Below are 16,852 nucleotides of genomic sequence, written 5' to 3' on the forward strand. Positions count from 1 at the left end.
ACGCGCGCACACACTCACACACAGACACGCACACACACACACGCGCCCTCGCGGGCCGCGCTCTCCTCCCCGCGCCGCCCCCTCCGACGCCGGTGTGCCCCGGACTCCGCCTGGCCGGGAGCGCCGAGCCGCGGCGCAGCGCCCACCGTCCGGAGCGCCAGCAGCCGCGGGCCGCAGCGGGAGCCGGGGCGGGCGGCGGCGGCGGCGGCGGCCGGGCAGCCTGGGCAGCACCCGGGACCGCGAGCCGCCGGCCGGGGCCGGAGGGCGCCGACGCCCGCGCCCGGCCCGCTGCCCGGAACCCGCCTCCCCGATGAGAGCGGGGGCAGCCGGGCGCGGGAGCGGGGCGCTCGGCCGCCGGACTCATCCGCCCGCCCGGGACGGGGCGCCCCCTGCCTCCCGGCCCGCAGCGGCCCCGGGGAGCGGCATGCAGCCGCCGCGCCTCGGCTGAGAGGGGACGCGGGCCGGGCGCGCGCCGTCCGCTCGCCGGGAATCGGGGCCCCGCGGCGGCGGCGGCGCGTCCCGCCGGCGGCCCCTGGGGCCCGGGAGTGAACCGGAGCCGGCCGGCCTGGGCGGCGGACGGGGCCGGAGCGGGACGCGCGGGCCGGCGAGGGCGCGGGGCGGCGGAGACAGGTGGCCATGTCTGTGGTGCAGGCGTGCCGCAGCCTGGCGCTCTCAACATGGCTGCTTTCCTTTTGTTTCGTGCATCTGCTGTGTCTGGACTTCACGGTGGCGGAGAAGGAGGAGTGGTACACCGCCTTCGTGAACATCACCTACGCCGAGCCCGGCGCGGGTCCCGGCGCGGCCGGCGCGGAGCTGCGCTCGGAGCGCACCGAGTGCGGGCGCTACGGCGAGCACTCGCCCAAGCGCGACGCCCGCGGGGAGGTGGCCATGGCCCGCGCGGCCCACGACCGCCTGGCCTGCGACCCCGGCACCGCCTTCGCCGCGCCCGCGCACGGCCGGCCCTGGATCGCGCTCATCCCCCGCGGCAACTGCACGTACCGGGAGAAGATCCGCACCGCCTCCCTGCAGAACGCCTCCGCCGTGGTCATCTTCAACGTGGGCTCCGGCGCCAACGACACCATCACCATGCCCCACGCAGGTGAGCCGCCGAGCCGCGGGCGGGGGGCTGCTCCGTGCTGGGGACACCGAGGCTGGAGGCTCCCGAGACGGGCGGACGCCTTCCCCGGGGGTACGAGGCAGTGGGGGGGGCAGGCAGGACCCGCCGGATGGCTCTGGGTGAGGCCTGGGCCTGCACCTGCTGGGGACCGGCAGATCCGACGACCCAGCCCCCACTCGAGTGTGCGCACCCCGCGTGCCCGCACGTGGGGAGGGTTCCCTGCCAACAGGTTACCTCCACGAACTCGCCTCTGCAAGTCCCGGTTCAGTCCCTGGTGGGAGATGAAGACCCCCCACCCACCCCGCCGCTGGGGTCGCAGACGTCGTCCACAATGTCCGCGCTTTGCTGGGCTCTGTCATCCAGAGGAAGCCCGGGCCGGCCCGGGGCGCAGCGGGGCTGCAGACTTCTCACCACTTTCCCCGTGGAGGGTTGGCCGTCTGCTGGTGGTTTTCCTTCCCACGAGCACGAGTGAGTGGGTCTCGCTGTGTGTGGCTGGACATGCGCTCCCGCTCCATACTCCACTGGGAACTCCGCGCGTCACGCAAGACCCGCAGGAGCCACAGCGCCCGAAGCGGGGGTGGCCACGGCTGTGTCAGCCAAAGTGTTACCAGCCTGGGGGTTCAGATGGGGTTTCTGAGCCCCTGGGCTCCTGGGCCGAGGCTCCGTGGGGAAAAGGGGAAGGCGTTTGCAAAGTGCAGTAGCCAAGTGAGTGCATTGCTTTATTTGGAATCCAGAGCATCAGGAACAGGTGACGTTTGCAAGGGTGTTCTTGTAGGGGACAAGTGTCTACCCCAAGGGTTTGTGTCGCTTATTGGGGACATAGTCGACCGGTCTGCTTCTACTAGGTAACACTAGCTGTTCTGATTAAGGATCTCTGCGACTCTAACACAAACGGGTCAGGAGGAGAATTGTTTGAGACTTACAAAACACAGGTTAAAAAAAAGGCTGCGTGTTAATTAATGGAGGGGAGAGGCGGGTGGTGCCTTTAAAAAGTTAGAGGGCACCGTTTTAGAAGTGTTGGGTCTATTTCCTTGAGCTGAATAGTTTTCTAGGGGGAAATACTGCTTTCTGGTCTTTAGTGATAGGAACACTGGTTGAACTTGATAGCCAACAATGTGTGGGCCACGGAGGGGTGAGTTAAGTGGTATAAACGATCTTTACATTAATCTTTTATATAGAAAAAGCTGCACTCAGAGGATGGTAAGGGGGCTTCATGGATTCATAAACTCCCAAGTGCTTAGCTGCCTGCACAATTCATTCCTTAAACATTTCCTGGGATGTAAGAATGAAGTCTTCAGTTTAACTTCTTTGATCATGAACTAAGAGGCATTGTTTACTCCTGTTTACAAAGGTTTTCTACAACTGCCAGCAGCTTGGATCAATTAATGGCTTGCCTGTATTTGTTTTGTTTTTTTAAAAAAAGCAAAGTTCATTTCCACATAAATGCTGCTCAATCAAGACCTAGTGGGAGTATAGGTTTAGGAACAGGTTAAAGATAGAGGCCAAAATTACGTAAGGGAAATTGTCTAAGATCCAATAGTTTTTTGACTCCAGAAGTATGTTAATGCTAGAAAGCTCTTTTTTAAAAAATATTTCCCCATATTAGTCAAAGACAGCCTTGGACTGCTCTATCATGAAGGAGCTACATGAATGCGAGTGTGGGGAACCCATCACTGACCCTGAAATTCCTCTTCCTGAGTCACAGCAAGGCCAGCACCGTTCGGTCAGTGTGGTTCACTTGGTCCAGAACTTGAAGGCTTTACACTCGAGTCTACATTCTTCCATTCACTTCAGGAAACTGCATGTTAGGTGCTTTCCGCTATTCTTGCCCTGTGCTTTTGGGGATATGACCTGTCGACCAGGGATCCTGTAGCTGTGGATTTTAAATTCAGTCCCGAGAAGATGGTTTTGGAATACCAAGGCTGACATTGCATCGCTTCTTCCATAGCCAGGGCTGTGGGAACTGGTGGAGTCTTGGTGAGAAGGGGTGAGGTTTTGAGTGATATAGAGATGGTACCGTGGCTGGGTGTGTGCTGAGACCCTGAAACTTCTCTACCCACCTCACTTCTGGAAATCTGGGACTCCAGTCCAGGTCTTCACCCGTGCTAGACAAGTGCTCTACTTTGGATCTACCCCTTTCTTTCTGGCTTTTTTATCTTTTTTTTTTCCTGCATAAGTGATTCTGAGTTTCTGCTCTTCCTAAAACTATGATTTCCCATTCTCAATGTTGCAGATTCACCAGCAATAGACTAGTAATTTGCCAGGACTTTGTTTTGCTCAGCACAACAGTTTCATCAGTGTGTACTCTCCATGCTCTGCAATTCCCTTACTTAAAGTATACAACTCAGTGCACTTCAGTATTCTGAGTTAAACCTCCCTACCATCTAATTCTGAGAAACCTGTACCGTTAGCAGTTACTCCTTACCATTCACCCCACACTCAGCCATAGGCATTCTGAAATCTTCCATCTATAAAGTTTGTCAAGTTTGTAGCATGTGTCATCATCTAGTTTTGACTGCCAAATAATGTTCCATTCTATGGATGCATCCCATTTTCTTTCTTAGTCAACTGATAGATACTTAGGTTGTCTCTACTTTGGAGATTTTATGAATAATACCGATAGGAAATTTATGTACAGTTTTTTGGTGTGGATATGTCTCTTGTATGTATTCCAAATGTGAATGTCTGGGTTAACCTTCTCAAGACCTCAGATCTCAGCCTCCATGAGCCACCAGCATCCAACTGGGATCACCCGTCAGGAGCTGAAGCTTCCTAAGTGACATGAGGTATAGAGGTGTCTGTGTCTCTAAATATGTCCATAACTGCTGAGCGTTGAGTCCATCCTTGTTCCTTAGCCTGTCTTCACCCTTATAAAAATATGAAGTTCAGATTCACTGGTCTCCAAGAATTGTTGGAATTCTAAAATGTATTCTTATGTAAAAAAAAGAAAAGGATGTGAACTTATCTACTGTGATTCAAATGTTAGACTTAACGTTGATAAGAAAATCCTGCCAGGGGGGCCTGCCTGCCTGCCTTCCACCTGGCCAAGGTCCTTGTATTTTCATAAGCGGAGCCTGAACTTGGGGCCTTGGGCTTGCCAAGCAAGCAGACATCTTGTCACTGGAGCTATATCCCCACCCTTTTGTTTTTACTTTGTTTTTGTCATAGCGTCTCAACTTCCAGGCTAGTTTCTAACTTGCAATCCTTTTGCCTCTGTCTGTAGACTCACTGAAATTACAGGTATGTACCATCCTGACCTCCTTCCCCAACACTTTGTGAGCCTTCTATCATTACTTGATTTGAAAGACATATTTCTTAGCACCCGCAGTTCCCACTTCATTTTTCTCCTAAGAGACACAAAGCCACTCTGTCACTTGTGTTTGGTCTGACTCTCATGCTGAGCAGGTTCACCCTCCCCTCTTCCATGTGCAGGGCTGTGCATACTTTTCCCCTAAACCCAACTTTTTACCTGACTCTTTGTGAACAAACAGCTCCCCCATAGCCAGAACTCCAGTCTCTGTTATTAAAAGCCATCATCCGTTGTATGTGTTAAATGATATTCTTACAGTGGACCTGAATCCTTATAAAATGTTTTTCATTTGCCAAACCCAGCGCAAGTGCTTGGCTGGCAAGCTCAAGGCCAGGAATTGTTCAGCAGGATCAAATGGTAGTTCTGTTTTTAGTTCTTTAAGGATTCTCCTTTCTAATTTCTGAAGTCATTTACATTCCCATAAATAGTGTATATACGTTCTTTCTTCCCTCTATCCTCACCCACATTTGTTATTTTCTTGATGTTTACAATTCTGAGGGAGGGGAGGTAGACTCTCCATGTCATTTTAAATTTGCATTTTCTTTGTAGCCATAGAGTTGTACAGTATGTGTTTAGTAGTCATTTATGTCTCTGCTGCAGAGAATTGTGTGGTCAGTCTATCTGTCTATTTACTAATAGCATAGTGGTACTTTGCTAATAATTAGTGTTTTGGGCTCTTTGAATATCCTGGGTACTAATTGTGCATCTGTTGAATAGATGGTAGAAACTTTCTCTTGCTCTGTGGGCTGTTTGTTTATTCTGATCATTGTTTCTTTTGGTGTGCAGAAACTTCCATTTAGTACAGTACCATTTGTTAATTCTTCCTCTTATTTCCTGAGTGATTAGAGATCTACTCAAGGATGATTCACTGTCTGTATCTTCAAAGACTTCCTTATTATCCCTATGGTCACAAAGTTTCAGATTATACCTTAGACCTTTGGTCTATTTTGATTTAAATTATGTACAAAGTTGAAAGATAAGGATCTACTGTGGGCCAGTACCGAGCTGCTTTCTTACTATGGCTTCACCTATTCCCTCTGCGTGGTGGTGTGCAGAAGCTCATTCGTATGTATCATTCATTGGGCTACTTTTACATTATTTTATAAGGTGACTTTTAGTAAAAGACTACAGAAATAATTTTGTACTAATTATATGGCTCATTGATGTTCTCTCTGAGAAGAGAAGTGTAATGAGCATACATATTAGGTAAGGTTTTCTGAAGAGGTTTGAGTTCTTAATCAGTCCAGGCTTTCTACACGGTCCAACAAGAAAAAGACTTGAGAGAGGGTTGTCAGGAGACACACACATACAATTTTTACCTCTTAACTTTCTCCCTTTATCACCTGGTCTCCACTTTCTACAGAAACTATTAATCTGCTTATTGTATAGCCCTGAGCGGACTAAATCTACATCAGAAATGTAATTGCAAAAGACCAAAGGATGGTGGAAGAGAAGGGAGGATTTTCCTCCAGTTACTGCGGTGTTTTTCCTGCCACAGGCCTGTGGGACCAGTAGCTTCTTCAGCTCCTTCATGGCATGACCTCACATGGCCATGCTCCCCAAACAGCATCCTCCCTCCATCTCCTCCTTCCCCACACCTTCTCCTTTAGTACCTTCTGCGTCTCCTCTCTCCAGGATGGGAGTCCCACAAGAGCAGAGATTTTAGACGTGTTTCCTCTCGTGACTGAGTTTCTTCAAGCTTGCAGGAGTCCTTGGCATGTGGGGAGTGCTTAATAAATATTATTAACTAACCTAGGGACTGGAGAGATGAGCTCACAACATGCTAATCTCTAATTTCACAGGAAACTATAATTTTTTCCTCCTTTCTTTCTTTCTTCCTCTTCCTCTTCTTCTTCTTCCTCCTCCTCCTCCTCCTTCTTCTTCTTCTTCTGTCCTGGGGCTTGAACTCTGGGCCTGGGTACTGTCCCTGAGCTCTTCATCTCAAGGCTATCGCCCTACCCCTAGAGCCACAGTGCCACTTCCTATTTTCTAGTGATTAACTGGAGATAAAAGTCTCATTGTCTTTTGTGCCCAGGCTGGCTTTGAACCATGATCCTCAGACCTCAGCCTCCTGAGTAGCTAGGATTACAGGCGAGAGCCACAGAGCCTGACATGGGAGACTATAATTATCTGTCATTGAAGACCGTTTTCTGGGTTTGGGGCACATATAAATGAAGTTGTTGCATTTTTATTTGAGCCTCTCCCATTACAGATATATGATTCTATTTCACAGTGTATGGCAGGAAGTTATTGCCTGACTCATATCATGCAAAAAGATAAACTGGTTGTCCCTTGAAGAGCTTAAAAGTTTCAAAACATGTAGTTAAATACTGTTGTGTTTATTGTGTTGTAGCTCGCCATATACAATTTTTAGAAATGTTCTCATTTTAAACAAAATGCATATGGCATGTAGACTAATTTGAAAATGCGGAACATTTGAAGGTAATTAGAAACCATCTACAACCTAACAGCCCACTTAGTCTGTTCATATACTTATTGCATTATGTATACTTACATGAACTGTTAGCAATTTGGGACTATATTGTGTGTATGTGTACTTCAGTAGCTTTAAAACTATTCCTGGTTCTGAAGTTCTCGTAATGTTCCCATGATACTTTTTCTTTTCGTTACAGAGACGATGCTCCAGTAAGCATTCTGTGATAGATAAACAAGAATTCATAGTCGTGGTGACCTTCCGAGGTCAAGTTTGAGAACGTGGGATCAGTTCAAAGGTTGATGGCGTCGCTGTGGAGTGGTTCTCTGGGGTGCTTGTTTTGTTTCATAGCCTCCTGCCTGTTCGCTGTGGTGCTGCTTTGCAGACAGAAACCATCTGTCTGCCATTCCTAGGGCTGACCCGCCTCTGCTGCAACTGAGGGCTCTCTCGACTTTTCCGCATCACTTTGATGCAAGCTAGACTACTTTGGCAGCTAATGCAGGACATAGAATGAGAGGAGCCAGCAGCCAGGACTCCTCAGTGAAGAGAACTGTCAGGATTACCGCTGGCGACCCCTCATCCCTCTGGGAAATGTGCAGTGAGAAGGCGTGGGTTTCAGTTGTGAGCCTGTCTCAAGTTGGCTTACGTTGGCAGGTCCCTTCCTCCTCTTGGTTATGGTGGGTGAAGGAGACCCTGGTTTGGGTGAGTGATTCTTCATCCTGACTTACATTGGTCTTCCTGCAGAGAGTAAGCAGCATGGGAGGAGGAAGCAGAAGGCTATGATCTCTGGGGGGGTGATAGCTGCTACACTGGATGTGTTGAAAATCCCCTCCAGGGCTTTCTTATCACGACTCAGTATTCCTACCAAAAAAAGTATACAGAAAATTACAGTATGGAATATAGTGATATAGTCCAACTCCAAATACAGGGAGACTGTGAAAACTTGCCTCCTATCTCATTCCCTGCCCCTCCGCAGGTAGCATCTATGGCTAGTTTCTTTCTTTCTTCCTTCCTTCTTTCTTTCTTTCTTTCCCTCAATTGTACCACTTGAGTGTTTACTTATTAGAGTAATAAATAATATATAAAACATGATGTTTCCATAACCATATCCATTTTACAATATAGAAGTTAAGTTCAGCATGCTTATCTTCTCAAGAAGCCACCGTTTCTTTATGGCATAATCATCCAAAATCCCTTTTCCTGCCTTCCTGAGGCACACAGAGCATCACTGTTAGAACACGTCACTCAGTGTGCAGCACAGACAAGAATTCTTCTTCCCACCTAGCGTAACTCGTCAGTGACACGTCAGTAACCTCCCCGCCTACTCTCCGCTATTCTCTCTCATGCTCTTTTATCACTTGGTTCTTCAGTCATTATTTAAATTAAAATGGTTTCCCTTTGAAAGTATGTGCATCCTACATGAAGATAAATATTTATTTTTTTAAAATTTCACAAGGACTATAATGATAAAAGCTGTACAGTAAATTTCACTTTAATCGTGAATTAGTGAATTCAGTGACAATAATGAGATCTTGATAGCCAGCAAGGAGAAGCACAGCAAGCAGAGGAATAGTCAGAAAGGGAATAATAAGGAATCCTACATAAGTAGAGAAAAATGACAGAAAGTATGGTACTTTATTCATAGCAAATTGAATTTACATACTGAATATTCATTATTTTATTTGTAAAACTCTTTCATTCTTTTGTTGTTGGCTGTGGGACTTGAACTCAAGACCTGGGTGCTGTTCCTGAACTGTGGAAGGCTGGCACTGTACTAATTTAAACCACAGCTCCATTTTTGGTTTCCTGGTAGCTAATTGAAGCTGAGTCTCCCAGACTTGCCTCTCCAGGCAGGCTTTGAACCCAGTTCCTCAGATCTTAACCTCCTGAGTAGCTAGGATGACAGCCGTGAGCTACCAGTGCCCTGTTGGCATGTAGTCTTTCAATCTTAAGAGATGCCATGTTGTCTTTCACTCAGTGAAATGGGTCTTAGTTTAAGAGGCAGAATAAGGTAATGCAGGAAAAGAGTGTTCTGAGACACAAGTGACCTGGATGTGTGCCCTGGGGAAACATGGAGTAACAGAAGCCTGAGGTCACTTGGCCACTGGTGTGAGATTCTAACACTCTCAGCTCTTGCTGCACACAGGAGTCTGGGAGCTTGTGAAGTGTTGAACCCAAGCCTGAGTTCCTTGTCCATAAGGTGAAAGTCACGCTTCATCCGTCCATCAGAGCTGTGGCCAATCCGTATGCTATGTCATACAGTCAAGAGGAAGTCCTGAGCATTTCATATGTGTACAGCGCCATTACAGTGAAAAGAGACATAATCTGAATCCTACTGCTTTGTACCAGCGACGTGGATCAGGGTCTCTTGCCCGGACTGCCTCTGTCACATCCAGCTAACACGTAGCGTTCATTCTGGTCCTCTGCAGTCTTCACCAGCCAGCAACAAGTGTTGGGGACAGAAGCCTGTACATTGGTAAATGGCACACGTTTCTTGGGTGACTCACCTTGGCTAATGGTTGTGGTGAATTGTGGCCCTTTCTGATGCCCTTCACCTTCTGAGAGACATTTGGCTTGGAAAGGGAATATTTGCAAGAAGCCATCAATGTCCCTCAGTCCCACCTTGCTAGACGAGGCCTACCTCAGGACAGAATTGCCCTTTTCTACCTTTTCCTCTTTTCTTCTCATCCTCTTGACCTTTCTGAATGTCTTGAAAAGCTCTTTACCCAATTAAAACTAGATCCTTTTAGATTAGAAAGTCTAGTTTATAATAAAGCTAAATGATTCTTGTCATCTTGGCTTCCTGCTATCCAAAACGAATCAACTTCTTCTCTTCTTGTGCAGTAGTTTATAAAGTAGTTGCTTTTTACACATGTTTATTAATTTAGTCATAGTGTGGAAAATACATTGTATTATAGGCAGGAAGGGTGGGGAAAGGCAATTAATAAGAATTCATTTTGAACCGCAGCATAGCTATAAATCTGCTGTACATATTTTTATGTTCAGTCTTTGAAACGTTGGCACATAATTACTGCAGGACAGTTTCTGAAATCCAGAATGAGTGGCATTTTGATATTGCGGTGAAATTTGTAAGTAGGTGAGAATATTGAAACAGGCCATGCTGTCACGATTATGGTGAAACAATTGCAGTGCTTTTGTGTTTCCTGTTTGCAGTTCATATTTCTCACTGGAACAATGGAAACAAGAAAACAGAAAAAACACATCGTTGGAGCTTTGGCCCTTGACTGATTTATTGGGTAACTGAAATGAGGTGTTACATTGTGAAGGAACAATAGTATTGAATTGCCCCCACAGTTCTCTAGCTACCATATTGCAAAAGAAGGGAGAGTGACGGGATTTGGTGTTACTGAGCTTTCATTCTTTGGTCATATGCTTCTGGGTAAGTCTCAGTCACATGATTCTTCTATCTTTTTTTGGAAGAATAGGAATTTCTGGTTAAATGTATATACAACCCTAGAGAGCAGGGAGCTTGAATAAGATACTCCCTCAATACCATGTCATTTGTACATGAAGGCTGCAGTGAAAATGCTCCAAACCAAGAAAAAACCAAGATAGAAGCATCCTTGGATCATCCAAATGGTGTCAGTTCATTTGCCACGGTGTTGGGTTCAGTTTCCTGGGTTCGCAGATGAGTAAGTGAATGTGCATAGTCTCCTCCACCTGCCCCTGCTATCTAAGCAACCCACTGACCGGTCAAGTGCAGATCATGCTTCCATATTCACGGAAGCGCCTTCTTCATGGCTCCAGAGCCTGGCAGCAATCCTGGCACTGACTTGCCAAGCCTGAGTAGCTCAGAGTGAGGTGACTGATGAGAAGTAAGGAGTCCAGCTGTCAGCAGCTCCACTCTAAGGGTCCCCTGGATCTTCTAATAGTCATAGAGCTCACTGATGAGGGACACAGCCTGGCTGTTCTAGCAACCACAGAGTTAGTTCATCAATGAGCTATCAACCACTGAACTCATCAGTGAGGAATAGAATGGCTATGGCTGCAGCTCTTGTAGTCACTCAATCTTCCCTTCCCCTGGAGACCACATTTCTGAGGGAAGTTTGTATCCTTAATGCAAACCATCCATATCTCTTGAAGCAACTAAGTCAGCAAATCTCTGTTGGGTAGAATATCTGATCGAGAATTGTTCGTTCTGAACACTTCCATGCACTACGTTATACACTGGGATGGATCCTTCCTAGCAAACTTGCTCAAAGTCACAGACTTACATAACAAAACAAAACTGGGATTGTAGACCAGAGCTGTATAAGTTTCAACAAGACCATTGAGATATATGGGTTTTAAATTTTTAATTTCTGTTAATTATGTGAAGGGAAGAGATATTTCCTTAAAGCAAATAAATCGTCCAGAAATAGTTTCCCACCAAAATCAGGTAACTTAATAATTTGCTATGGCTATTAAATTATAATGTAGTTATACAATGCAATTCTTTTGCCAAACAATGGATTAAGGTGTAAATAATTGTGAATTTAATTATTATACAAGTCACATTTACCCCTTATGTACATATGGTAATGCCTTTTATGTATTATGGCCTCTGCCTGTATGTTTTTGCTTAAAGAACAGTTATGGTTTTCATAGAATGATTTATTTTCATTAAAAAAAAAGATGGTGGGCTGGGAGTTTGACCTAGTGGTAGAGTGCTTGCCTAGCATGCATGAAGACCCGGGTTTGATTCCTTGGTACCATATACTTAGAAAAAGCCAGAAATGGTGCTGAGGCTCAAGTGGTAGAGTTCTAGCCTTGAGAAAGTCCAAGGACAGTGCTCAGGCCCTGAGCTCAAGCCCAGGACTGGCAAAAAAAAAAAAAAAAAAAAAAAAGATGGTGTTCCTGGAGAATTGAACCAGGATCCTGCCTGCTAATGCAATTTATGCAAATTTGTGCCAGTAAATGTTAATTTTAGTTTTATACATAAATCATTCTCATTATATTCTCTTACTGTGGTTTCCCTAAATTGGTAGATTGCTATTCACATATGCAAAACAACCTCAAATCCATTTATAGGAGAAATATTATTTCATGATAAGAATAAGAGTGGCATCATTGTGAGAATTAAAACCAAGTACATGTATATTGAAAACATGTAGTTCAGAATTTTAATTGGACTTGGATAATGCCTGATTTGTGAATAGCCCCAGAGCACTTTTCCTTGCTCATTAAATTGCTATGTCCTTGATTTTTTTTGCCAGTCCTGGGCTTGAGCTCAGGCCTGAGCACTGTCCTTGGACTTTCTCAAGGCTAGAGCCCTACCACTTGAGCCTCAGCACCATTTCTAACTTTTCTATGTATATGGTACTGAGGAATCAAACCCAGGTCTTCCTGCATGCTAGGCAAGCACTCTACCACTAGGCCAAACTCCCGGCTCTGTATGTCCTTGATTTTTAAATAAGACTTTCTTGACTTGCACCTGTGGTTCCTCAGTAACTCATTCTGTCTGTCTTTAGTGTTCCTTTTGTTGATTATTTGGCCATAACTCCTGGTTTCTGGACACATGTCGAAAAAACATACCACAACTTTAATGTACCTGGTATCAGTTGCAAGAAGCAGTGTGCAATATTTCTTGAAGTTTATTGTGAGAACTTTATGAGGTGATGTATGTAAAGCACTTAGTGGAGAGATAGCATATGGGAGGTGCTGAATAGATTATTATTAAATATATAGTTTACATTATTGATAATGCACCGGTACCCGACCTAGGAAGCCCTGTGTCACTTACAATGAAGAGGTATGCAATTCGTGGAACTGGGACACAATGCTAATGAGACTTTGAAAGAAAAATATAACCATGAGAGCATACTGGTACCACACAGCTCATATGAGCGGAGCTATGAAGGCCGATTTCCGCCTGTAGGTTGGCAGCAGCCGAGGGTGCTGCAGAGAAGTGAGCTTTTTTTGGAGAGAGTGCTTTCACACCATTCCTCCTTAAATGTGATGCTAAAGAGGGAAGGGCTGTGTCGCCCTGTGAGATTGTCCCTAGGGAGGAGGAGCTGGAGCTGTGTAGACCGTAATCAAAACTGTTGTTGGTGCACTGGAATTGTTCAAGACAACCAGAAGATCTGAAAGAACAGAACTGGCACCGAATCTGCCTTTGCTTCAGCATGTCAGTGATTTAAAAAAATAAACAAATATATGCTCCCATTGGAACAAGGGCACTGTTAGCTTATTAAAATGATCTTTTCCAGGCCAGGAGTTTGGCCTAGTGGTTAAAGTGCTTGCCTAGCATGCATGAAGACCCGGGTTCGATTCCTCGGTACCACATACATAGGAAAAAGCCGGAAGTGGTGCTGAGGCTCAAGTGGTAGAGCTCTAGCCTTGAGAAAGTCCAAGGACAGTGCTCAGGCCCTGAGCTCAAGCCCAGGACTGGCAAAAAAAATAAAAATTAAAAAAATAAAATGATCTTTTCCAGTTTTCCTGTATTATTCATCTGGAAAAGAGGCTGTACCTAAGAACCCCTGTCCTCGCAAGTCCATGAGGCATAGGAGTTTGATCAACAGATGATTTAGCAGAACTCACAGCCATGCACCTGTGTAATCATTGTCACCGGAGTGTCACTATCTGCAATAGCAAAGCATTCTGTTTGTCGGTCATCCTGTCATGTAGATGGACTGCATGTTTGAGTGGAAAGAGCCAGATGAGAATCTGCTATTTGCTAGTTGCAGCTCTACTTTGAAACAGCTTTAATACTTTGGACAGGTCAGCCCATCTTCCTGCTTGTTTTCTTGTCTGTAACATGCAGATCATGAGCACAGTAGAATCTATTTTGTGGGGTTCTTGTGGGAAGTAGATGGGTAGAAATCCAGGTAGCCAAAATTGTAGGCTTGAGCCACTGCACCTAACTGTTGCTAGTGTCTTGTGTGGAGTGAAGGGGAGGCCATCTTTTGTCTAATCCTGAAGGTAGTAATGTGTAAAGATGGTCAAAGGGGCAGGGTAGTCATTGGAGCTTTGCAGTGTCTTCATTAAGAGATTGCTTTCCTAATGGAATGCATTCATTTGCATTTTGTCACTCCTCTGCTGTTAGTTTGCTCTCACACCTCCCGCCCCTCCCTTAGCATTGTTGGGCAGGTCTCAGAAGCGTTAATAAGAAACTGTTTTTTGTGCTGAGAATGTTGCTGAAAGGCCTCCAGCATGCTCTGCCAGCCATTGGTTATGCCCAATGCCCATGCAACATAGATCAGCAGAAACCTTGGGATTTTGCTACATGAAGTAGAGAAAAAGATTGCAATTCAACACATGCAATATGGGCAACTGTTGCCTCCTGACTTTTCTTTTATCCACACACACCTGCATGTGTGTGATAGGAAAACTGAGGATTTAGGTGAGTACTATCCGGTGATGGCTGTTTCTCATGACTGTGCAAAATCTCCCTTCTCACACAGTGGGTAGCTGGTGGGATAGTTATTATCGCTGCCAGAATGTTTGCTAATAGAGCTATTTCCAGCTTTATCTTCTGTTTCTTCTTTATTATTCTAGTGTGGGCTGGACTAGTCGGGTCAGGAGAGGCTTCACAACTCAGAAAACTGTCTTTTCTGAATTATGGTCCAGAAGGTCTTTCATGATTACACAGGCATTTTTCTTGGATGTGAAGGGTGGCTATCAATTCTCTTTCCCACATGGTCTAGCAAATGGGATACACGTTGTCTAGCGAGAGTAAGCGACATCCATCCTGTGGCCGCATAAAGTCTACAGCATTATTGGTTCTGGTTCTACCAAGGCAACCACAGGCAGGATTCAAAATTCAATAAATAAGGCCTTTCCCCCCCCTAGCAACCTAAACATGCATGAGAACATGATACACCAAAAGCCTTTGGCACTCGAAAGCTTTCCTCTTCCAGTTAGAACAGTAGGAATACAGTTGGCAAAACCTACATGGCCAAGGAGTTGGGCTCAGCAAAGGATTTTCTGTTGGTGTCTTCACTTTGAATGAGCGTGGGACAGAAGGCAAGGCCCTGGGACTGCAGCTGCCCTGCCTGCTCCACGCTGCCTTTCAGAGATTTCCCTTATCCATCCTAACAGGAAACCCTGGTCAGTGGATCTCAGTTGCTCAATGTTTCCTTTCAGTTGCTTCATTATTTACGTTGCTCAAAACAAACTGCTCAGCAAACCATGTACAGTTCATTGTGGGATGTGTGCTGGACTCCTGTCCACAGCTGCATTCCTTCCTTGTGAATTACCAGCAGGCCTCCATCATGTCGATGCAATAGCCAGGGACACAGTGGTTTATGGGTAGGGCCGTCTTTGTTCTTGAAAGGTACTACAGCTGCCTCTGTGTTGTGTTAAGAAACATAGACGGTGGTAAACTAGGGATTGGTACTGAAAGTTGAGCATGTTAATGACCCTGATTCTTAATATTCTGTGCTTTTTGCCATTGCAGTTTTATAGAAATGAGAAGTATGCAGTGAAATTCCAATCGATATTTCTAATAGACCTGATATAAGTGGTACATAAAAGACTCCAGTGTGCTTTATTTATATATCGTCTGCGAATGTGCTTGAAGACTGATCATAAGTACATTTACTTCCCAAGCATGGAGTGTTCTTCACTGATAAATACTAGGTTAGATATCGTGGTAGTGGCCAGGAATTTGGCCTAGTGGTAGAGTGCTTGCCTAGCATTAGCATGCACAAAGACCCGGGTTCGATTCCTCGGTACCACATACATAGAAAAAAACCTGGAAGTGATGCTGTGGCTTTAGTCGTAGAGCTCTAGCCTTGAGAAATGTCCAAGGACAGTGCTCAGTCCCTGAGTTCACAACTGGCCAAAAAAAAAAAGCTAGATATCGTGGTGGGTTAGGAAATATCATAATTGGGAATGGCCCAATTGAACTACATTTCTGTATTGACTTTGCATTATATTGAAGCTACCAACAAAGTAAAGGTCTGACCATTCCTGATACCATTATGTATTCAATAATAGACACACAGTAACTATGATAAGGTATTTTGTTTTGTTATCATTCTGGATATGGTAGAAGAAAGACTATTCTTTTCCATTAGTGGAAAAAAGAAAAACCTCCAAGTTTCATCTCCAAGTAAAGATAAAAACATCTCACTTTATTTTTCTGAGAAAGACTTGGAATTTCTTTCTGGGAAATTACTAGTTTTCTTAAGTTTTCCAAATGTGCATCATGTTGATAAATTTATAAAGATGAACACAAATCAGCACTGAGTTACATAAACATCATTTAGGCAAAGAATAAAATTACCAGCTATTCATAACCCTTTGGGGTTTAGATGACATGGCTGCTAGGTTTTTTTCCTAGGTCATATAAACGTTTAAATATTTCTCTGTGACTTGGTGTATGTGTGGGTGAGAGAGTACTGGGGACTGAGCTCAAGAGCTTATGCTTGAGGGGTAAGTACTCTACCGCTGGAGCCATGCTCCCGTCCTTTTGCTTTGGATGTGTTTTCAGATGGGGTCTCATGCTTTTGCATGGACCTCAATCTTCCCGTCTCCAAATACCTGGAATTATGTGCAGATACCACTGCTCCCAGCACCTCCGTGACTGAAACAAAACAAAGCAGAGCAACTTTCCAGAGGGCTTGTGTCTTCACGGTTCTCACGGGACCTTGCTGATGTCACATTCATTTGTCATTAACCCAAACTTGGGTTCCAGATGCAGGTACACTGAAATACACCTTACCAACACACACACACACACACACACACACACACACACACACACACACGCACATACACACAAAGTCTTATTCTAATGTAGAAAATCTTTACTGAAAACCTGCCTAGGAATATACAGTATTGCTGAATATTACATTTAAGGTACACTATTTTTCTCACAAGAATTTTTTAAAACTGTGGCGAGGGGGAGTGCATCAGATTCTTTCTCATCTGCCCTGTCAGTCTGGTATCTCTGGCCTCTGATTTTTCCATCTGCTCTTTGAAATAGTTACTGTCTCCAAAGTCAAAATGAGCTCTGCTCACCTTCTTCCGTCTTGTCAACACATTG

The 16,852-nt window shown here is 45.5% G+C and overlaps 1 protein-coding gene across 4 annotated transcripts in view; it reads left to right on the forward strand.

Annotated features, from left to right (window-relative positions):
- The first annotated feature begins 266 nt into the window (after positions 1-266).
- Rnf150 (ring finger protein 150) overlaps positions 267-16,852 on the forward strand; it is a 98,126-nt gene continuing 81,540 nt past the window's right edge. For 2 of the 4 annotated variants that reach the window (XM_090356915.1, XM_090356914.1), the window contains exon 1: positions 268-1,099. In XM_090356915.1, coding sequence (XP_090213041.1) covers positions 637-1,099 — 463 coding nt within the window. In that variant the 5' untranslated portion in view covers positions 268-636. Of the gene's footprint in view, positions 1,100-16,852 lie in introns of all 4 variants that reach the window. The other 2 variants (XM_090356913.1, XM_090356912.1) reach the window with 2 other exon arrangements.

Source organism: Megascapheus bottae, chromosome 23 (genome assembly GCF_031878675.1).
Source record: "Megascapheus bottae isolate mThoBot1 chromosome 23, mThoBot2.hap1, whole genome shotgun sequence".
In the NCBI taxonomy this organism is placed as follows: Eukaryota; Metazoa; Chordata; class Mammalia; order Rodentia; family Geomyidae; genus Megascapheus; species Megascapheus bottae.